This window comes from Plodia interpunctella, chromosome 12 (genome assembly GCF_027563975.2).
Source record: "Plodia interpunctella isolate USDA-ARS_2022_Savannah chromosome 12, ilPloInte3.2, whole genome shotgun sequence".
In the NCBI taxonomy this organism is placed as follows: domain Eukaryota; kingdom Metazoa; phylum Arthropoda; class Insecta; order Lepidoptera; family Pyralidae; genus Plodia; species Plodia interpunctella.
The window spans coordinates 4,111,529-4,135,340 of record NC_071305.1 but is presented as its reverse complement, the minus strand read 5'-3'; the positions used below and the strand labels follow the sequence as shown (position 1 = coordinate 4,135,340).

Here is a 23,812-nt window from a genome sequence, read left to right as displayed (position 1 = left end):
CTGTTATTGAAATTGCTATCGATGAAATTACTTACAGTGCGTTGCACCAGTCAAGTTTGTCGTTAAATTTAACCTGCGCAATTGCGAAGTACACCATTTTATCTTAACGACGGCGGCGCGCAGATTAAAATTAACGTCCAATTTGACTGGTGCAACCCACTCTTAGTATTTTATTTTACACCAATGTTAGTCTTATTACTATAGTAGTAATGTTGTCAATTTATATTACTTGCTCCATAACATATACACCATGTTCTGAAAGATCGGAGAAGTCAGCTTAAACAACATATTTGTTTGCTTTACAAAATGTTTAGATTTAAATAACGTATAAATTTTACATTTTAATGGTTTTGCATGAATAAATTAAAATTAAGTAGCAATGCGCGTGACCACTTTTTATGTCGAGGTAATGTTTTTATTGCTTTGACTATATGACCCCTGATATGATCGGGGATAGAATATGGTTTAAAGAAAAATACTGAATGGGCACTTCATTATAAATATTTTGGAAAAATAATAAGATTGAATTCGTTATGTTATAGGTATATATGTCACACATGTTTTTGCGAATCTTGAAAACAATAATTAAATGAAAAAATTCAATACTTGAGCAGATATTTTAAACAAATTCTAATGGATTCTCATTGTATAGTACCATAGACATATGGACGTGTGATTCCCACCCTAAAATAGGACCACAAACAAACAAATTGCGAGCAAAAGCTGGTCTTCTAATAAACGCTATTTAGGTACAATCAAAACAGATACTCGTTCAAGTGACGTTAATTCCGCGAAGTAGTTTAATTGTAGCGGAAACTTTTGGTGACATCGAGATATAAGTTCCCCACAATTATAACAATTTGATAGTTGACTCGCCAGAGTTCGCAAACTACAGATTAGACATCTTGACACTAGTTGATAAATTCTCGTTTAACTCTGTACTTATGCCGCCATTTAAACTTTAATGAGGAATTTTGATGGAGGACTCGTGCGAAACGTAATTTATTGTTTTCTGTTTGTTGTAAGTAATAATGGAAATCTGCCATCTTGCGATTGGTATAATTCCAGGAAGGTTATTGGAGAAACATTAAATTATTAACGGTTAGATACGATACATAATCATAGTATCTAAATGTAACTCTGTTTACCCTGTAAGGGATAAAAACGTAATATATTCACACGCTTTAATAAACAAACTCTTACAAAACATCGTAATAAATGTTGAAAATGACAACAATGATTAACAACTTTAATGAAGACACAATGACGCAAACAATCTAAAAATACCTACACGATACTTATTTAAATAAAACTTTCCATTAAGATATTACTTGTTCAGTGAGCAAAAGTCTTTTCTGCAAACAAGATAAACTCGTATTTAATATTTTTCAAGGCATACAATTTCTTTTTTGTTTAAACAGCAGTTTTCTTTCATCTTCGAGGCTAAAATAAGTCATAATTTATATATAATCTTCTTCGCGTCTATGGGTCGTAATTATACATAATCTAAATATAATAAATTATGAATCAAATTGTGTAACTGCTTTTTTTATTTTTAAGAATTTTAATTTATAGCCTACCTAAATGATGATCTATCATCTGTGACATGTTGTCAGTCAATTTTGTTAAATACTACCTACTTCTACTTAATAGAAATTACTACCTACTACTACTTATCTTAATAGAAATTATTAGGTAAACTTTGTAAAATATAATTTGAGTCATATGACAGCAGGATAAAACCGATACGTTCGAAATGAGAGCGACAGAGACAGATGTATTATTTTCATACTATTTGACATCTGTCATAGGATTCAAGTTATATTTTACAAAGTATAATTATAATTATATATTTTTTAAATATTATTCACAAGATGACAGAATTCAACTTGCTTGATTGGTTTACTATTATGTACAATGTACATGTAGACGTCGGTATAATAAGATAAAAAACGAACAATTTTGCGCGTATAATTAAATTTTCAAATTTGTTACTGCATGCATCTATATAGTTTTATTTATGTACTTAAAAAAAGGTTTGTAAAGCCATGTTTTTTGTCGTCTTGAATAAAACACTAGCGATACTAATAACGCACTCGATAAGATCTTCATCTCTTATTCATTTTTTATTGGGAATACAACATTCTCTTACTTAACCATATATTTATTAATTCCTCTGATTTCTTTCTCCCAACAGAGAGCATCTACAAAGTCCCGGGAGACGACAGCCGCTTCTATGGTGTCTTTACCACCGCTTCCACTGGCCTGATGGGGTCAGCCATTTGTACCTTTACCATCGGGGACATTCAGAAGGCGTTCGAAGGGAAATTCAAGGAGCAAGCCACTTCAAGCTCTGCCTGGCTGCCCGTCATCAGTAGTAGGGTCCCTGAGCCCAGGCCAGGGACCTGCGTCAATGATACTGCGTCTTTGCCGGACACTGTTCTGAATTTTATAAGGTACTAGCTGTTTTTCGTCGTTTCATACCAAATATACAATATTTATAATTTATTAGTAGTGCCTTCTCCCCAGCACAGGCACTGTGAGATATCTATCACAGTCACAGCTGTGCCGGAGATAAGGATCGTCCTGTCTGTCAGCAATTATTTTCAGAATGATTTTGAAGCTGGCCCGTAGCCTGCGCGCGAAATACGCACCCCGCTTCCGCATATATAGTCAGTGCGCTATATATTATAACAAAAAAAGGCACCTCCAGATCTAACTGAAGGACAATAGTTCAAAATTTTATAAGATACCTAGGTGTTGATTTAAGAACCTTGTCACCGTTCTCCTTTTGGTCTTATACTTTCATCATCATCAGCATGGCAACACTTCAAATCACTAAATATTTACTTAGTCATAAACAATGAGTAATTTCTAATGTCTTTGCTTTTCAGTGTAAGTTATACTTAAGTAGGTAGATATGTACTTAATTATTATTATAGTTTCAGTAGTTCAAGTAGTCAGGCAAGTTAGCTTAATTATTGCTCAACTGGAGTAGTTTGAAGATAACTCATGTCTATAACATAATATCTTAATAGATTTTTTACACAAAAATTGACTTAAGGCTAAAACATTTTGGAACAAGTATCAACAAAAACTATATGATACCCAAAGACAACAGCCCTTTGAAAGGCATTGTTACGTCCTCATTAAAACAAAAAGCTCGCTATGCACCGAATTAATTTATTTTCAAGAACAGCCGAGCGTCGAAAGCTAAAAAGAACAAAAGCTCTGTCGTTATTGTAACAAGCGCCGGACGTAAACAAAGTAGAAAATCGTCACTTAAAAACGTGAAACACGATCCTTCGACTGCTTGGAATCCAGAATTTGCACTCTCATTGAAATCCACAGGCACTTTCATCCAAGCGACACGTCCTGTTAATTATCCGACGCTCTCACCCAGAGCGTTCAATTATTTTTTTTCCCCCGCTTTCCACGATCCTCACGTGGAAACGTTGAGATTTTAACACTTCACCTGTACCAGTCTGCTGAAAATAGTATAATATTTTTTATTCACTTGCTGAGAGTAGGTTTTAATTAAACGAATGAGGTATTTTGTTGTCAGCGAAACGCTTTTATCTACGTAGTGACGTCGCGCGGCGTTATCAACGCGGTGTCGCGCGGCGGTTGCTGTCGCTACATTGTTATCGACGCGACGTGGCCGTGCTGTTTCCGACGATTCGCTTCGATGACTCCTTTATTAGAAACCTTTACACCCCTCTCTCGTGAATTGAATTTAATTTCTGATCAATTTAGCACGCTCGATCTGAGACGTGTTAGGTCTCTAATTTCAGATGATAAAAATAAAATGACTCTTAATAATTCTTCGCAGGGATCTGCGATAGATTCAATATTGTTTAAGACTCAATAAAGTGTTCGTTGAGCAATATCTGCGAGAGAATTTATTTCAACCCATTCGTTTTATTTGATAGAAATTATTTGTAAGGAATCAGGAGCAAGTAATTTATAAAATCGAAGACGGATTTTGACAACAAACGTTCAATCACCGCTATGGCGAAATGTTTAATTTTAAGCCTTGATTGAGTAGCGTGTTGTTGACAATAATATCAAATTACAATACAGCTTTTTATCCTTGACCATAGTCCTAGACAGTCTACGATAATTCGCACAAATCTTAAATTCAGTCCAGTGGGATACATATCTTGCAAAATTAAATCTAATCGGACTTTACAAATAGGTTTCACCGCTTCACGGCTTACTTTTAAGTAAATTTTGGCGTCGTTTAGTGACGTATATCAGCCTAAGTTGAATAAAGAATTCTGAATTTGAACACGATTATTCCATTAGTTCTAAAATTTACTCATCGTATGTGTCCTTTTTTGTTCTAGGTCCCACCCACTGATGGACAGCGCAGTGTCCCACGAGAACGAAAAGCCGATATATTACAAGCGGGACCTGTTCTTCACGAGGCTGGTCGTGGACCGCGTCAAGGTGGACATGCAAGGGCATCAGCTCGATTACACTGTCTACTATGCTGGTACCAGTAAGTACAGTTTTTTCTTTTTAATTTCGTCAAGAATAATATGCCTAATTCAAATTCTGGGTAGGTATGCTGTTTGTGTCAAAGTCGAAGCATTTATTCAGAAATTAGGTCTTAAAGACACTTATTTAAGTTTTTACATAATATATAATATTCCTAGGATTTTAAGCGTTATAGTGCACTCAGTTTTGATATCCAAACAAATTTCGTTTTATCAAAGCTAAATTATTAGATTCAGTTAATTTAGCTTTGATGATATATTTTATATGTATAATAGCAATTCTTCGTATATTTTTTTATTATCTTCTTTACTATAATAGAATAAGTAGATATATTATACTGAAATAGTTCACAATTTTGATTTAAAATTAACTTGTAACGGTATATAGGAACGTTAATATTATCCGAAATTAAGGCATTTCCTTCTGACATTAATGCAAAACCATTGACCTCAATTGTATAATTTAAAGTCGTAATAAAAAACTATAAAGATAACGAATGCACTTTGACCCTCGTAAAAAGCCCTAAAAATTATATAGGATATGAAAAAAACCATATAACCGGTACTAATACATTTAAAATAATGAGCACGTGGAAAAAATTGAATACCTGTATTCTTGTCCTTAAATGTCTATTTTCCATCTAGTCAAATCAGATAATGTTTATAATGTCAAAAACAAATATTTACGTGGAACTTGTTATGACATTTCGTTTATCTATGGTTATGACCATTATGTGACGTCACAATTTTGAAGTGAAAAAGCATTTCTGACATAGGTACTTTAATGAGAATAAAAATTATGTAGAAAATTCGTAAATTTTATGTACCCAGTCTAATAGCTAATTGTGTTGAAAATAATATACTAAGAGCGCGCCGATTCCAAATTCAAAAATTAAAACAAAGGAGCGGGTGTTTTCTTTTTTTATTTCAAAATGAAACTAGAATTTGGAATAGTCAACAAACGCATTAGCTGGTACTGGCCGAACTCATAAAAAGCGGAATTATGTTTGAAACGGTTGAGAATAACAAGCAAGCCGATGCAGGAGTACTCTTAAAACAATCAGCGAAACGGAACGCAGTCACAATCGCAACGCGGACACGGGACGACATAAAATTTCATAAAAGCGAATTAAAAAATGCCTGCCTACTGGGAAATTAAAAAGAGCGAAAGTGCCACAAAGGCTATAATTCGTCTCGCCCGTGACGGCTCGCCTGGACGTCTGCATGCCATCGGATTTCTACCCACGAGTCCATGCATTCAGCTTTGAAACAGGGGATTTCGCTTAAAACACGAAAAACCGATTATACGTATTGTTTTTGAAATGGCGTGCGAAACAGCAATAGCTTAAGCGCTTTTTGTGTGTACGTCAATTTATTGACTTAAAGTGGCAATAAATGCATAGGGGCTTTTTGTTTTGTTTAACCTAGACTAGTACAGTTTTTAAAGCACGAGTGTGCATTATTGAACAGCGAAGTTTTGTATTAAGGCCAAGTTTCGCTATCCTTATTTGGTCTTATATCATACAAGTTTTTGTTTTATTAGGTTAATAGTTTTTAAACACTTATATAACGAACGAGAGAAAGATTCCGTTTTATGTATAGTTATAAGCTAGCAGTTGTGTGGTTTAATATACATAGGTATATGATGTGAAAAACACCTTCTAATTCAGAAGCTATGTATCCGTAGTATCAATTTAGGTCCGTCAGTTTCAAATACAGTTATTCGAATCTGATGGAGCTGAAACTGAAACTCTTAACAGTATTAGCTCGATAGCTGGTCGGAAAGCCGCTTTAAATGCAGTGCTCGGCGTAGCAGCGGTGTAATATGTGCTACGACCGCTACGAGTGCTACGACCGGCTCATAGCCGCTGTAGACCACAGGGGTCTACGTCACATTTCCACTGGCGCATAAATTCGCCCGCCGCGCCGCGCTAAACAACGCCTCCAAGTGGTAATTTTCGCCTGTGTTGTTGCAATTTTCACCAATTTTCCTGGAAATCGTTCTCGACCGACCCGCCCCGCCACGACCGGATTTAACTCACGTAGATATCTAACGAAGGGGGGGTTCGTTTACGGAACTTTTACGAAAGGAGAGCTACGTTCGAGTTGCCGTTTCAAATGCTCGTGTGGAATATTAAATTGTTTAAACGTTACCTTTGACGCTCCCTCCCGTTCTATAACCACGTACCGTTATAATTACTCTAACTTAATCTGCACAATGTAACTTTGTATTCATGCTCCTAGAACACCGGGCTCCCGTGTAATAGCACAGCTCCAACTAAAATGCAATAAAGTGTTTAACCGCCACTGTACCGCTTTCGTGACAGTGGTACAATAAATGGTTTCATGTATTCAAACCGCGCAAAGAGAAAAAGGAGGAAGAGACCGCAAATCCGGAACTCTCTTAGTTCACTATTATTTACACGCGGAGCGCGAAATAAGTTGCACGAAATTCCCTCACAAAGCGCTCGAGGCGTCCCGTGAAAAAGGACAGTTTACTCTTTCAATAAAGAGTGAGGTCGTGCGCTGGCGTCGGCGGCGATATTGCCTCGCTTAGCCCATTTGGAGTGCTTACCGCGTTATAATATGCATTAAACTGCACTGGCGGAAAGTTGTTCGAGGCCCGAGGTGCTCAGACAATGAGAAACGAGCGTGTGATGCCCCCGCAATGCGGGCCCTGTCTCATTCCATTTGTTTTATCGCGCCTAAATCACTGTTGCCAGACGAAGCGCCCCGCGGCCCGAGCTTGATAAAACTTTGACAGCGACTGTCATGTACACACCCAGCGTGTTTGTCAATGGAGGGAGCGAGGTATCAAAGACGTTAAGAGTATTTAGAAGTTAACGAAGTTAATTAAATTCCCCGAGTTAGACGTCAACGCCGCGACTCTTTAGTATCAAGGGCGCCTTTGTAAACAAGCGAACATAATAATGTTCACGTATCGCGCGAGTACAGTCTGTAACAACAAACTCCAAATGTAATTACTACGCGTTTTGTATCCGAGCACAAAAGGACGCACCTCTGTATTTTTAACGGCATAGAAAAAGTTTGGGAAGTTTAGGATAACGTATGGGAATCAAATTGCACGCCGGCTTTGAGGACATATGTGGCCGGCGGATACTATTAAAAACGATTTAAAATTCACAGTCGGCTTGATGGCCGCTAGCTGGCGAAATGTAGCAGCCATTTGATGACAATTATATCAGCGAGCGGCGAGCCCTCTAAATGTTCAGCTTTGATGTTGAAATTTAGTTTTCTCTGTGCTTCGACACATTTATCTTGCATTAAACGTATGAATAAATAATATCAAATGTCTGTTAATAACACACTTGATTTTGATGCAACTATATTATGACTTAAAATGAAGCAGCAATAACTCATTGTGAAGTATCAGAACAAATTGTAGAACATTATTCTAAACTTCTCCGAGGCGCTTTATTTATGTTGCAGGAATAATGCGGACAATAATTTACGAAATAACTTGCCATGCATAAAATGTAGCGATACGCATCGAATATCGGTGTTATAAGTATCGGAAAGCCATTTGCCTAAGTGCATGAAGTCCAAGTTTTGCCATAAACATGAAATGTGCCGTAGAATGATATGTTTAGGTGCGGCTGAGGTATTTTGCTGGAGAGTCAGTTTATTGCATTGCCCTAGTATCAGAGGTGCCATTCCACAGGGAATAAAAGGTACCTACGATGCACATTAAATTAAACTAGATTTTACAGATACATATAGTTTCATGGTCAATTTCATGACATTAAATAATCCTTTGAAATATGGCTTTGAAAAATGTTTTTCTAATGATAATATTAAAATATATATGATCGTATTTTCACAGAATAAAAACAATCAATCATGTAAAGCTATAAGAAAAATATTGCATTTTCATATTGTCCACATTTAACTTCTATTCTTCCTATGAATTAACAGAATTAATTCTGCAAGAGCAAGGATATAAATATACTTAAATGGCCATTAGTAAAGAAAGAAAATCTCATTAAATGTAACATATGATTCTAGTAGACCAACCCCCCAACTGCAATCAGTAACGTGGAGAGAGTTGGCCGAAACAGCACCCTCTTCATGGCCCACAAGACGAAAATGAACGATATTTATTACCGGTACCGATACGATACCGGCGCAGAATTACCGAAGTAATTTATAGTTTGAAACACCTTGTCTTTTGCACTGTACCACCCCAATATCTAAAGATATCGTACCGATCAATTTCCAACTTCATCATAGGTACCATTTAAAGACTAAATATATTACATCTCATTTAAATTGATTGATGTATCAATTCATCATTCACACGCGCCGTGTTTAACAAAACAGCTGTGCGTTACAGACGAATCAATTTGGAAAACGATGGTAACAAAACAAAATCCTATCGCAAATCCGTTGTGGCCGCGACAGCGATTTGCGAGCCGATTGCGCCTTTACATAAACACAAAACAATTAGTTATACCTATAATTAGCATTCGAAACGCGTCCGTCGAGAATAAACATTGATTTTTTATTCCCCCGAAAGTGGAGGGTGAGTTCGTGGCCCGCACAATATCGGGCATACTAATGTGTTCACTTTTGAACGCTTATTCGCGCCCCGCTAACGGGCTCCAACGTTTTTTGCATAAAACATCTCATCAAAGGATTGCTTAGGCCCCGCAGTATATTGAATATCAAAAGGTGCAGGTACGAGAAAGTTTTTGAGTTCGGTCGTGGCATCCCTAATGCTGGCCACCGTGAAAGCCTTCTTTAAAAATACACCTTTGAAACGTGTCCGGAATAACCGTTCCGGTTAGCGGCACGCAGTTATTTCGCATCTCAAATATAATATTTATGGGATAAATAAACGTTGAACCGTTTGTTTTGATACTCGAATAAAATACGCCGGTTGAATGCCACAATGCCGAAATACCATTTATTACCGTTTTGAGGTTGTGTTTAGAGGAATTTATGTTGATTTCTTGATACCTTACAGGAGCCTTTTGAAATGGTAATCCAATATTTTTATTGTGTTGCAATACGTTTAGGCAAGTTAACATGATTTTCACGTTATTTTACTTGTCACTTACCTTACTTACTTTCATTTACAAAAATTATATTAATATTCATGAATTGTTTACGATAAACAAAGATGTCATTGTGATTATTCAAAATGTACAAAATACAAGACACGAAATCGATCCAGCCTTCACCCTTCTAATTGAAAGCCTTCAAACAAGCGGCGGTCTTTATCGCGCCAATAAATGTTATCGGCACTGCCCCGGGCAACTACAAACACAATTATACATATCGATTGAGTATAAATAGCCTAAAAGCGGGTCAGGAAGCGCAAGCGATTGAATGTAATTATGAATATATCAGAGTTAGGTTGTCATATCTTTATTTACAAAAAATGTTCCTTTTTAATTACTGTATTTTAAAATGTAAGCCTCTCCCTCGTTGAGCACATTCCCGGTTTATTTCTTGGCCATAAAATGTTGGAGCCCAGGATCCGCTTTTCTACTGTCCGCTTTTCTACTCACCTCTATGCTCGCCCAATCAACAACACGATCTAATCCACACATATATCACTTTTGGCGACATCAAACGATATCTATTGAAACGTACTTATCAATATATCATCAGTTTATAAATGTTAGCCGATAACCATTACCGATATCAGTTAGATTTATTTTGATCAGGTATTTTATAATATTTCTTAAAAGATTTTCCTCTTCAAAAGAATTCATTTATAAATAACCCACTTTTGCCAAATTATTTCCCAACTCTTGCATGCCCGTTTAAGTATTTTATGAAGCAGGACTTGCAAGCTCCCGGTCTATTTGATGCTCTCATAAAATTTGGAGCGACGAATCTCGTAAAACAGGGCCTCACACTCGAAGCAAACGTTAAAAAGCCACGTTCCTCGATTTACTGCGCCTATAAAATACATATTGCGATCCGTGATAAAAGTTCCCGCCGAATTCGCTCATACCAATCGTGGATTTATCTCCGACGTTTTGCAAAGCGGGATGTTGTAATAACGACTTTTTATTACTGACATATTTTTATTTAATTTTCTCTTTACTAGTTTTTTCGGCTATATTTAATATTGCAAACCAAAACATAACTCAAAAAAATCTGCAACACGCTTCATCAACAAATGTTACGAAACAAATCACGAAAATGATCGTGGTGCATGGCCAAGACGAATAGGCGCTTGACAGATCTGAAAAGCTTCGCGCAGTCTATCGTGAAAGACTTCGCGGTAAGTGTGGGCGCAAGGAGCATAAAAAAAAGATATAAAAAATACTGTTCTAATGGCGCGAACAGTTTTCATTTAAAGCTATTTTACACAGTTATAGTTTATTGAATACATATTACCATTTCGTAAACAGTAAATTCATCATCATTTACAGTAGAATAAATCGATATAATCCTAACTAATATTATAATTCTAACAATCCTAATCCTAACTGATATTATAAATGCGAAAATAAGTTTGTTTGTTGCCTCTTCACGCTCGATCTACTCAACTTATCTTCTTGTAATTTTGCAATAGGTATGGAGATGTAGTTTGAAGTATGGAGAAGGACATATGGTAACTTTAATCCCGATAAAATCCAAAACCCGATAAAACTGTTCCAAAATCTAGTAAGTAATGAAAATCAGAAGATATAACATGGAGACCCGCCGTCGTTATCTTGAACAATGGCATTTAGAAAACCTCATACGATTTGTTACTACTAAATCTATTAGCAAACGTGCGGAGATTTTTATGAAGCAATAAAGATGTTACAGTTACTTTGTGTTTGTGAATTTATACCTCTTGGAGGAATAAAACTTATATTGTTCGGGGAGCGCAAAAAGTTTTCACTTAGGCCTGTCGATGCGACATCTTTATTGGATTGTGGGATTATTTCTTTTGAGACAGCTATTGGGGGCCGTAATCAGTCTTAAGGAAAACATTAATTTTGAAGTGAAATTGTTTTTATAATGTAAACATTAAATCTTTTATTCGTATTTCTCTAGACAGGTTCTTTATAATTGGGTTTCTTTGTTTAAAAATTAGTCGTGAATATTTACAAGTAAATTATACGAGCATAGAAATAAAAATGTCTTTTGAAAACTGGGACAAAACACTAGCAGAAATGCTGCCTAGTTTCAATGATTACAATCCTAATGCTACTATAAATAAATAACCAACCTAAATGTCATGCGGAAGGGCCTACAACTAAAATACTGATGTATCTACATTACATCATATACCAAAAATAGGAATACTGTTTAGCTAATAAAATCATCTGAATCGTACATCACAAATATGATTAAATAATTTATACGTTTGTCAAACCTTACGCGTACGACTTCCTTGTTAGGTTTTGTTCGAAATATCCTTATGGAACTAGTTGTTACCCGGCTCCCTGATTGAGCGTCCGAATGCTGTACGACGCGATTCGACGCTTTGTGTATCAAATATTACGACCACACAGACCAGTATTACATAGTTTGTAGTGTCGCAACGCATCCTCACGTCGCTCTACCTTGTCGCATTTGTTGTTCAGCTAGAACACCAGGTTAGAATGGTCCACTGGGAGTTGCTGACTTATATGGAATTGTTTAATTATTTTGCTCGCTACGTGATGGGAATAAAGGCTATTACCATTAAGTATAACACGACACAAACTGCTGAGCTGACAAGATATAGGAAATCTTCTCGGTACCTCAATCACAATACGGCTTCCTGTTCACAGTCTACACAAACGAGTTTTATTATTTTTATTTTTGTACTAGTTTACAAAAAAATGGTGGATTTAACGCCAATTATCATTCGCTGGAAGCGAGTCAACAGCCAATAGAAAATATTTTCAGTTTTTTTCCTCCATTTGGTTATGCAGAAAAAAATGCCGAAGTAGGCACAGCGACCAATACGAAATCGATTTAAAATTGTTTAGGTAACACTTCCATTAACATTTACACAACAACTAACGTGTCGCAAGTAAATAACACACCCCAACACATATTAATAAACACATGTATATACCTGTAAAAGCTTAAAACGTGTTACGTGGCTATAAACTGATTTGAATGTTATGTCCCCACAGAGTTTGGAATAACGTAAGACTGATAGATGTGGCATAGTCACACGCATAGGTTTCTGCTCAAATACATTTCTGGAAACGGACGCTGAGTTTTAATTTTCAATAATTAGCATCAATCAACCTTTCGAAGCAATTGTCCGTTCGAATTCGAAGTTTTAATTACATATCGCCTACTTAACACCGCTATAGTTATTTACCATATAATACTTCCATTAAGTATCTAATTTCGGTCGTCACGCCGCCGTCGCTAGTGTGTGTAGTGTTATTTAATGCGATATGTGTAGGTATATTTTCATAGAATAGATAGGTGTCACTTCTATATGATTTATTGTTTAAAATTCTGTACATACCCCTCTTTGCCGACAAGTTTGTTGAACGCTTTCCCATGTACCTATTATCACATCAGCGTACTTAAGGGCAAGAGGGCTTTCCGAATGTCAACCGTCTCGCTTGCATACCCCTTCTGTACTACGAGTATATTCCTTTATGCTGCTCTAAATTGCTTTAAAATGAAAATTCAGTGTTTGACAAAGTTTCCAGACGTAGATACTTGCCGGGAAATCTGTTTCTGACATTTATATACTAAAATAACGCGATTAAGGACTATGAATGACTCATATGAACAAAAACTTGTGTATTAAGTCTAAATTCAGTGTGGTATTGTAACAGGAACTTCAATTTTTTAACTAAAATTGAAGACGGACTTCTTCATCATATTTAAGAGCCATGCTCTTGTCGGCGGAGTATTCCTTATTTATAGATATTGTTCATTAATTATATTTTTTCTTGTTAATATATTTGTATTACAACACTGTAGTTAACTAAGCCCCATTTAGCTTCTTAGATGTTTCACGTCTACGACTTCCTGCAGATACATTTAAACGTCACAAATAAACATCACAAACTTGACGTCAATATACGTTTTAATTACCAAACATTAATTTCCCCAAATCGAAGCCAATCTAATCCTTAATTAGCGTTAATATATATTCTATTTCAAGGGTTCCTTCATACGATATTCAAGGACAAAATTACGGTACTTGTTCACGTCAATCAAAAGCAATTGGAGGCAGTTACAGCGCCGATGTCTGACTGTCTGTGTCGCCTACAAATGATACTATTCCGCCAGATATATTGCCAGAATCCACTCAGGATAATTGGCAAGTATTAAAGCGCGTATGTGGCTGTATAACGCAACACAGACTGTTTCAAAATTAATTGTTTTGTTTTATTAAATCTGACAATTTAAGGTTAGGCTACTCGTCTTTAGTGTATTTTGTTTTTTAATTTATTTCATTCCTAAAGAGGGTTAAAACTCCCTGCATTAAATCAACATGCCGCATTCACTACCCAATCATAGTTAAACACAACCAAAACCTCTTGGTGAAAGAATCTACCATCTGAATCTATCTAAGATTGTAATTGGTATCAAAAACATATATGTGAATACATCGTGAGTATTTTAACACTGGTTGAAAGTTCACTAGTCTGTATGCGACAACTTGCTATTAGATGGCGGTAGGTAGTCGTAAAAGTCATGATATGCCAGATATCTTCAGGCCACTTGAATTAAATCTGGGATTAGCAATAACACATACGATAAGTAGAAGTAATAAGTATACTTATAAATACCTGAAAAAGTAATATATGACCCTTAATCTAACATATAGTCCATATTAACTAACAAACACATACCAAACAAATAATCGATTGTAACACGATCCACATTACAACGTGACCACCGCAGTTTACCGCATAAGGTCACAGCCTGTCTTACAAAGCTGAAAGCGAATTGATATTCGGCTCACGGATCTTAATAGCTAATTGGATTAGGCATGTAGCGAAATTACCAGCCCCGACTCACAACACTAACGCATACCACGTACAGTTGACAGCAAAGAAACTTACTTAAATGTAACGCAAATTCGCCCCTATTATCAACGCGTAGAAGTCAATATAGCATAGAGTAACTTGTCATTGGTTTTTAGTCATTTCGCACCACGAGTGATCCGAACCACGATGCGAAGTCGAAAAAGTACGAGTACCTACTTGTTTCGGATATACCTAAGAAATATTTCTTCGATTTGTGCATGTCACAATAATGCTGTGCTGTGCGTCTATCCGAATTTACTCAACGAAAAGAGAACAGTTAGATAGGAAGGATATTCAAAAACATCTCTTGGGCGATTTGCACGTGGTCCGAAACGGCAATGTTGCGAAACGAACCCTTGATTCGCGGCTGACTGTACGGTACGTGTCTCGGCCCGAGATGGAACTATGCTATGTTATTGTTACAGCTGAACGATAAATCAGTAATGATATTAAGCCCGTAATGTATGGTAATACGCTGATTGTGTGAATAAACATGGGTACGCTGTTTACAGGGCCTTCGGTGAATGCGCCGCTTTATTTTCGGCGTGTTTTGTTTTCAGATTCATGAATTTGGTTGGTTAATACACGAATGTGTTTAAAACCTACGCAGAGTACCTACCCAAAAATAAAAGGACCTATTTTTGTGACATAATAATATTATACTATAGTTGAGGAGACGTAAACTTTGTCTATTTGCAATTATTTTTACATAATTTTTATTTGCTGCTTTAAAAAACATTTGTTTTGTATTTAATTGCTACTATGTTAAATAACTAATATTTCTTTGAATCTTCTAAACTAGTACTTATTAACAATTAACAATAATTACTTGGTTAGTTAGGTATTCCTATTACACACACTATTTCCATAAACTGAAAAGAAAAAAAAGTAACAAATCGAAGACTGTGATAAGAAGAAAAACTAGGAAAACGGGCTCCGGAATCCGACGCTTAACGGCTGAGGAAGAAATTGGGAAAACGTTCAGATGACAGAAATAGATTTAGTATCAAAATAACAAACCGTTTCAAATCAAAATCTTGCACAGATTTGCATTCTTAATGCTTAAGGAACACATTCGTTGGATGTCAAACATTCTGATTGCTTTGATAATAAGAAAACGGAAATTTTTATTTGATTTTTAAAATCAAACCAACAAGTTTATTTAATATGTATTCATAAATAATCTAAGTGTCTAATATATGTATTTGAATATGAATTAATTAAATCATTTTTTTTTTTTATAAATTTTTATCTATTAATCAATTATTTTAACATTGTTTTATATAAAATATACTACTGTAATGACTACATTTGCAATACTCGCTGAGTTGCTATGATAAGAACAAAATTGTACATAACACCTGTATTGTAATTATGACTCATAGTTGGCAAATAAATGTTTGAATCTTTGAATCTTTGAAAGTTACCAATCTAAACGAACGATGTTCATTACAAACTGCTTATTTAACAACGTAATAAATTACAAGGGCACGCCAAAATGATGGGCGCTATTATAAATTGTTCGTGGCGCAGAACTCACGAAAACTGTTTTATTGGATTACTAAAATATTGCTTTTGAATAAATTTGGCATCAACATCTTCAAACTTTTACAGGTAACAAAAATTTGAAAAACAATCGCCGAAATGGCAGCCACACTAATCCTTACATTCATGTTTTCGTTCTGTCAATGTCAAATATTGTAACTAATCATATCAACTTATCATATTTTAGCTTAAAGTAGATTTTAACTTTTTTATGAATAAGATGCATACGTGTTATTCATTTTAAAAAAGTTAAAATCTACTTTACATAGGTAATTGAAATATGTTTTATCTCGGTTTCTTCATGTCAAATATTAGGTAAGATTATAGTGGCAAAAAACATAGGTAAGTAGGTATTTGAACTTAAAATAGGTATTAACTGTTTAACGCGTGAGAGAGCATTAGATATGGTCTATATGCTGCTAAGGTCTATTTGGTACATTAAATGTTTTATTCTAAATTTTTGGTAAAATGTAATCTCATAATCATAAAATATGTTCATTCCACACTAGTCTAGGAGCCACTGCTAATAAAACTATCAAGTCTTCTTTATCCCATATGGGATAATTTATATGAGCACTTAGTGTACGGTAACAATAAAACGATTCTTTTGTTTCAAAAGTTTATTACCGTTATAATTAAATGTAGTAGGTACCTATGTTACGACTCCCAATGGTGAAGCCAAAGTAGAATTTTATGTTAGGTACTGTTTTTGCTTCTTGTTTAGAGTGCTCAACTAAAAACTTGATTTACTTAATTTTGTCTTGAATTTTTCATTTCACATCTCAATAAAAATGTAAATAATAAATTTATTCCTCATCAATCTCTGACCCATTGATGGTTTCTTGCCACAAGCTTCAACTATAAAATGTAGATCGGTAATTGTTAGCAATCATAAGGAAAGTCATTCCGATAAGTATAATGTACAGTTTAGTAATATTTATATGTTTAATGTAAAAATAGCAACAATATCCAAAACTTATTTGATAAAAAACGATTAAAATAAATACTATGTTCGAAATTCAAAATGCCGATGTATGTTTTTTTTTCTGCGAATTGTTAACAGCAAAACCACAAAGACGTTACAATTTTTTTTAGAATTTCACAAATTTTAATTTTGTTACAGATGAGGGCAAAATCCACAAGATAGTACAGTGGAACCGGAACGGCGACAGCCAATCAGCTTTGCTCGACATCTTCGACGTCACTCCGGGAGAACCAATCCAGGTACTTACTAACTTAATATTAGATGAACTAATTTACATATCGAAGCGAACATACGATTACTGAATATTAATGTGTCTCAAATAACTAGATTATCTCTCGATACTATATCAAATCTTGTTATTATTAAACTACTGTATTTAAGGCTAATACTGTATTTATTATAACTAATTCCTAAACGTTTTAACGATGAAGATATTGTAAGAAACCTGAAGAGAAAAGCATTAGAATTTATGGTATTATATTTCAGTCATTCTTTTTTTAAATATCTCTATCGTTAATGAGTCCGTATATGCTTTGCGCGTTTCATATAATTTTCTAAAATAAACTTCACAGGCAATGGCGCTGTCACGTGCCCATGGCTCCTTATACGCAGCGTCAGACAGAAGAGTATTGCAATTGCGCCTAGCGTTGTGTGCAAGAAGATACGACGCATGCGTGCGTTGCGCACGCGACCCCTACTGTGGCTGGGACCGCGAGGCCGGAGTCTGCAAGGAGTACATGCCTGGGTAATTTTTATTTTCTAAAATTAGTATCTTTAATCTTGACATATTTAACTTGGGAGATTAAATTTCTACATTGGATATAGATTGTATGTATAGTCTAGTCAGCCGGCTATAGCTGGTGACCGTCCTTTCCCATATTAGAATTCTGGTGTGTTTGGCTTATCCGGTTTGTCCTTGTGTATTTTAGTCTCTGAGCTCGATTTCCACGGTGTATGTTCTTTATTGATCATGTTCATTATTTGTATATTGTTATGCTTTTCCTCAAACTTACGATAAACTGAAAAATAACTATTCCGGATATCTTAAAATGCTAGTGGCAAATTACATGTCATATCATGTGTTACGTGACCAAGTTTAACATTTTGTCATTAAGCCTGTTATCCTGAACAAGATTGCTGGTAGACTAGACTGTCTATATGTCAACCTTTGATGCACCATTTCGAGGGGAGTGGTGCGAGAATGGCCATTTTAAACTTAAACTTATTTATTTTTATGAACAATTGCGTTCCTTATCATAAGCATTACTAAGAAAATCTGGAGTTCCATTACTTGTTCATATACATTAATTCATTCATATAATCTCAGGTTAATCCAAGACGTGGTGAACGAGACGGTAGACATCTGCGACTCCTCCATCGCTCGCAAGGCGGTCTCGGCGACCTGGGGGCAGAGCCTCCACCTGGGGAGCTTCGTCAAGATGCCTGAGGTGCTTCATCCGAGAGCTGTCACGTGGTACCACTATTCCAGGGACAAGGGGAAACATCCAATCACATTCAAGTAAGTAGATTCACAATGATAGAATAAACTATTTTTTTAAACCAGTCTCTTTCAAAAAATCCTTTCTGATACAAACCCTGGTCTGGTCACAATGAAAAGTTGATTGTTGGTGGCAAACGTATATACGTAGATACAGCGCACTATGAGCCAAAGATTTACCTTAATAACTTTACCGTATAATGTTAACAAAGTTACCACCATCCAAATAAAAATACGGCGCCATAACTTTCAATTAAAAACGGCAAGTAAATTGGCAAACACCGGAACGCACCATTCTCGAATGAAGACAAACATCGTTTTAAACGCCTTAAATTTCAGAAAACACTTGAGTTGAACACGCATGCAACAACATTAATTAAAGGGTTTCCAAATCTGCTTTTATCGCACTTCCGCCTGTATAATTACAATGCAAGGGGAGGAGGAATTAAGGTTTCTGTTATGGAGTTTCGTTCAAACAATTCTATTCTCGCTTTTCTGTGACTTTGTAATGCCGCAATCCACGTTCCGAGCATTTTGAGGTCATATCTTGCCAATGTGCGTACCTTTCGTCAAAAAAAAAATACAAGTTTATTTTTTTGTGACTTTCAAGTGTGTGTTGATGAACATAATTCATCACAATATATCGTTTCATATTACACGTTTTATACTGGATACTGAACTTTACAACAATATTCATTTCTTCGTTAATGTGAAAATTTATCAAAGGCCCCTGCGTGAAATGGGACAGAAACAAAATCTTCAAAGAATTTAAACAACAACTTTTTAATTTATTGGTATCGTATATCACCCATGGGACTTTTATAGTGAGGGCGCGTAATTTTGATCGTTGGACCTGTGTATTTTCTTTTTTCTAATGATACAATACTAATATTATGTACAAGCTAAATAAAAAAGTTAAAATAGAATGTTAGATTATAAATCTTAAATATATAACATATTATAATTCAAATTAACATCGCAGGACACTTAGCATCTACAGAAGTTGTAGAAAGGATAAATAATTTTATTCGTAGTTGCATACCTACGAAGGAAATAATTATCAAAAAGCTAATTATTTAAAAAAGTTTTTTAATTTGCAAAATTTAATACCTGATTAAATGCGCAAATGAAATTACAATACAACATCAAATTGTACAACAAATTTAAAACAAAATAAACAATTTGACGTAAGTTATTTAATAGGAAAAACGCAATTTAGTGGTATTATCTGGCCTTTATCAATTTATCTTCAATAAATATTATGTTCTTTGCAGTAAACCAGAGAAATACATCGAAACGTCGGAACACGGGCTCCTCATAATATCTGTCAACGAAGGAGATGCGGGGAGATATGATTGCTTCCTGGGGGGTTCCTTACTATGCTCCTACAACATCACAGTAGATACCCACAGGTAAACATGTTCACAATCAATGTAATTTATTTTTTTTACTAAACGTTTGAGACTTCTAATCACTCTTTGTCATTTTAGATGTACGCCCCCAGAGAAAAGTAATGAATATCAGAAAATTTACTCCAATTGGTGCCACGAATTTGAAAAGTATAAAAGTGCAATGAAAACATGGGAAAGGAAACAGGAGGTAAAATATAATTAACTTATTTTATTAATTTATCAAATATTACTAAATACATAACACTTAATTCTCTATTGTCAGACATTTTTGAAAGTTGTTATTTACTATTTTATGTCGAAGTAGTATATTAAGTTAACTAGGGTTTAAAGGCAATAGTAACACCATCACTTTTTAATTAATTTTAATCAATAAATGTTTTTTGTTCCCAGCAATGCTCCAGGCAGAACGACTCAAATCAGAATTCCCACCCAAATGAGATCGTGTGATAGCTTCTAAACATCGCCTATCTCATGTTTCAGTCGGTTAACTATTACGCCGGGGTTATTCCGATACCGTACGTATCGGCTGGCCTCAAGTATTTCAACATATTCTCGTGAGAATCCGTCAGTAACCTTCCGCTCCAAACTCAGTGATGTAGCCACTCCATATAATGACAAGCTCAAGTTATAGTGTAACTGCTAAGTGACTCCCTCTAGCGTTAAAAATAAGTGTAGTGAAAAATTACTATGCAACAGTACATCGTTCCAAACACATCACGGACATGAGAAGGTGATTATTAGACACTCTAAATTTTATGGACATTTTATTAAAATATAAACGGAAGAAAATATGAGCGTTGTGCGTTGCTTGTTGGATATGGAATGTAAAAAGAATAGGAATCTTTTTCAAGTTGTAAGTACGCTTTGTTCGTTGGTTAAGGGAATAGGAAATTGTTAGAATTATTGAATGGAATAAATTTTTATAATGAAATTAAAGGAAGCAATCATTGTAACATTGCTATGGAATATTTTTTAGGTATTATACTTTATGTATGGCGAATTTCATTGACACTAGGTATTGCATTTATTGGTTTTAATTTAAAAAAATAAGTTGTCTTTATTTTTATTTGTAGTTTGAACGTAAGAAAATCTTGATGTTGATAGAAGTATTGTTAAAGGATCAAGATGTTTCGCGTGTAGTTGAGCACTAATGAGTCTATAGATACGTATTGCCGTGTTGCCATACCACGGCAGTAATTTGAAATCTCCGAGGGTTGTGGGAGGGTTCGCCTCATTATTTTTCCCCTATTTGTGTAAATAGTTACCTAATTTCGTTCAACTGTACCTACTAATGTAAGTGTACGTATAGGATGCACGTCCCTAATGGTAAAAATATAATTTAAGCCTGTGATATATAAGAAACTTGTTTAGGAAATTTAAGTCCGGAGTTGTTTTATTATAAAATGTACTGAAAAACTTTTTTACACTGCACCTTGCCATTTTATAGTCGTGTGACTCTTGCCATTAAATAAAAATAAATTAGTTCATACACACATTACTTACAGTCGTATTACTGTAGAATTGAAATGGTTAATGGCCTAAGTTATAATGTACTGGCAGTAATCAAACTCGTATGAAACTGGAACAAAGTGATAACTCATGGAATAAATAAACTTTATCGCTTCGTTGAATTTTAAACGCGTTTGTTTACTAGGTATGTTAATAGACATGCAAATTCTGGGACGATAACTAATTGTATCATAATTTACTATTACCAATAAATATACATATTTTTTATTTTACTTCAACGTATTATAGAAAAATTGAACATTTATTTATTACCGTAACTCGTATTCTGCATAAAATACTCCGAGCGAGTTATTGAACGCTGTGGTCTCAATGACAGCTCTCATACAAATACACGCCTCGCGCTTATTTCCTAACACGCTTGGTGCGAATACGTGTGCCTGGTTTCTTGACTCAGGAGAGCATTACCTTGGGTAACTTACCACACTTTCTATATTGTCCCAGAATCTTCCCAATATAAGTACAGAATTGTCTTATTATATTCCATACAATTTTGACATATTCTTTTTGTAGTACTGAAAGAATTAGAAAGATCTCGAAATAATACTCTAGCTATTTATTAGCAACAAAAGTAGACGGTGTAATAGACATAATCTCTGCATATTTTTGTACAAATCAATATTGTCATTTTAATAGGAGAATAGTGAATAAACTAATACTTTTCACGTATCATTCGAGTAGAATCTTGGTAATTTTATTAAATTTTCATATCATGACATTGTACCTAAGTGCTTGTACATATATTTATGTATCAGCCATCTGATTCCATGAAACCTATTTATATGTAGCGATTGAATACAAATTTGAAATCGAATTTTATAAAAGAATAATATTTTTTCTAGGAACGTATTGAATTTCCGTACTTGCCATATTTTATTGTGTCTGGATATAATACATTAGGGCATTTATAATGATGACTGCATTTAATTTACTGAAAGTATTTTTTTCTGGCCATCATTTCTATAGATATTCATTGTAAAAATCCCAAAACTTTGACCTAAATAGTATAATAAAGTATTAGGTATAAATACAATGCTCTTCTCCGATATGTTAGCATAATACCTCCACCTATAACACCAAAACATTAATTTGTTATACAAATATTAATAGCATATAGGTGCTTGTAATTTTTTTTTCATTTGCAACTATATGTGTTTCAAACATTTTTCATATCACTATGTAAATATGAAATCGAAATAGATATAAACGTAAGAAATATCTGAGCTTCATCATTTATTATGTATAAGCTAAGATTTGGTACTTAAGTATTTTAGCATAATAACATAAGGACTTCCCTTATCTCGGGGTGTCTTGCGCAATAACTATATATCTAATTATTATGTCTGTACTAATCGAATAGATCTGTAAATTCCACATGTTACTATAATAAGTTAAATTCAGATGTAGCGTTAAGATTTTATATAATAAATCTATGAAATGTACCTTTCACTCTGTTGCTGTTTCATTTCAATTTAATCGTATTTTATATAAGACCCAAATAGTTGTACATTACTTTCATAGTGCAATGATAAATTTGAGAAATCATTGATTTGATTTTTTTCTACTAAATATGTCATCATTATTAACTGCCGCTATTAACGTTTTAACGGATTCTGTAAGTATTAAGATACATTAATTAATTTGGTTTTATATAATATTTTTAGTTGAATGCAGATGAAAGGAGTTTTCAGTTTCTACCGACGACGTCACGAGGCAACAAAAAAATTGTTGATCCATCTAAAGGCACTGTTTACAGAATCCCAAAAAACTATGATAAAATGCTTTAAAGTAGTGTCAATTCATCAAGTCGCATACCGGGTTGACATTTTCGTCATAACACAGGGCCGGGCGGGGCCGGGCGCGCTCCCTAGCTGGAGGGTTATAAAAAGTGAGGGCCGTAATTATATAGTGCCACTAAACTAATTTCACGATACATTGCCGACGAAATCTGTGCTTGGCACCACCTCGCCTGGCGACGGAACGCGATTTTTCTTTATAAAGCTTGATTACTGTTGTTATGTTGTTTTGTTGAATTACTAATGCGACACACTCGTGCCTTGCTAATGAATAGGTCGGGTGTCGACTGCGACGTCCTTCGAGCTTCGTTTGTATTTCCGTTGGGTAAATAAGGGATTTTTTTTAATCTTGTTTCTGGTATAAATGTCATCTCAGTGCAGTTTGTAGAAGGACAACCTCTCTGATATTGTGATAGGTACCAGTATTGATGAGTTGGTTACGGCATTTATGCTCAGCAGTAGTCTTTATCAAATTGCTAGTAAGTAGCTTTATGAAATACTAGTGCTTCGCCCGCAACTTCATCCACGTTCGTAGGCGTTAGTAGCCTATTATGGTATTCAGATCTAGCCTATTTATGTGTC

General features: G+C 34.9%; 1 protein-coding gene across 5 annotated transcripts in view; it reads left to right on the top strand.

The window, feature by feature from the left end:
• Positions 1-22,883, top strand: part of LOC128674050 (semaphorin-2A) — a 313,535-nt gene extending 290,652 nt beyond the window's left edge. For all 5 annotated transcript variants that reach the window (XM_053752331.1, XM_053752330.1, XM_053752329.1 and 2 more), the window contains 8 exons: positions 2,198-2,456; positions 4,350-4,504; positions 17,136-17,236; positions 17,570-17,742; positions 18,325-18,516; positions 19,770-19,907; positions 19,986-20,094; positions 20,298-22,883. In XM_053752331.1, coding sequence (XP_053608306.1) covers positions 2,198-2,456; positions 4,350-4,504; positions 17,136-17,236; positions 17,570-17,742; positions 18,325-18,516; positions 19,770-19,907; positions 19,986-20,094; positions 20,298-20,354 — 1,184 coding nt within the window. In that variant the 3' untranslated portion in view covers positions 20,355-22,883. The remainder of the gene's footprint in view (positions 1-2,197; positions 2,457-4,349; positions 4,505-17,135; positions 17,237-17,569; positions 17,743-18,324; positions 18,517-19,769; positions 19,908-19,985; positions 20,095-20,297) is intronic.
• Positions 22,884-23,812: the final 929 nt, after the last annotated feature.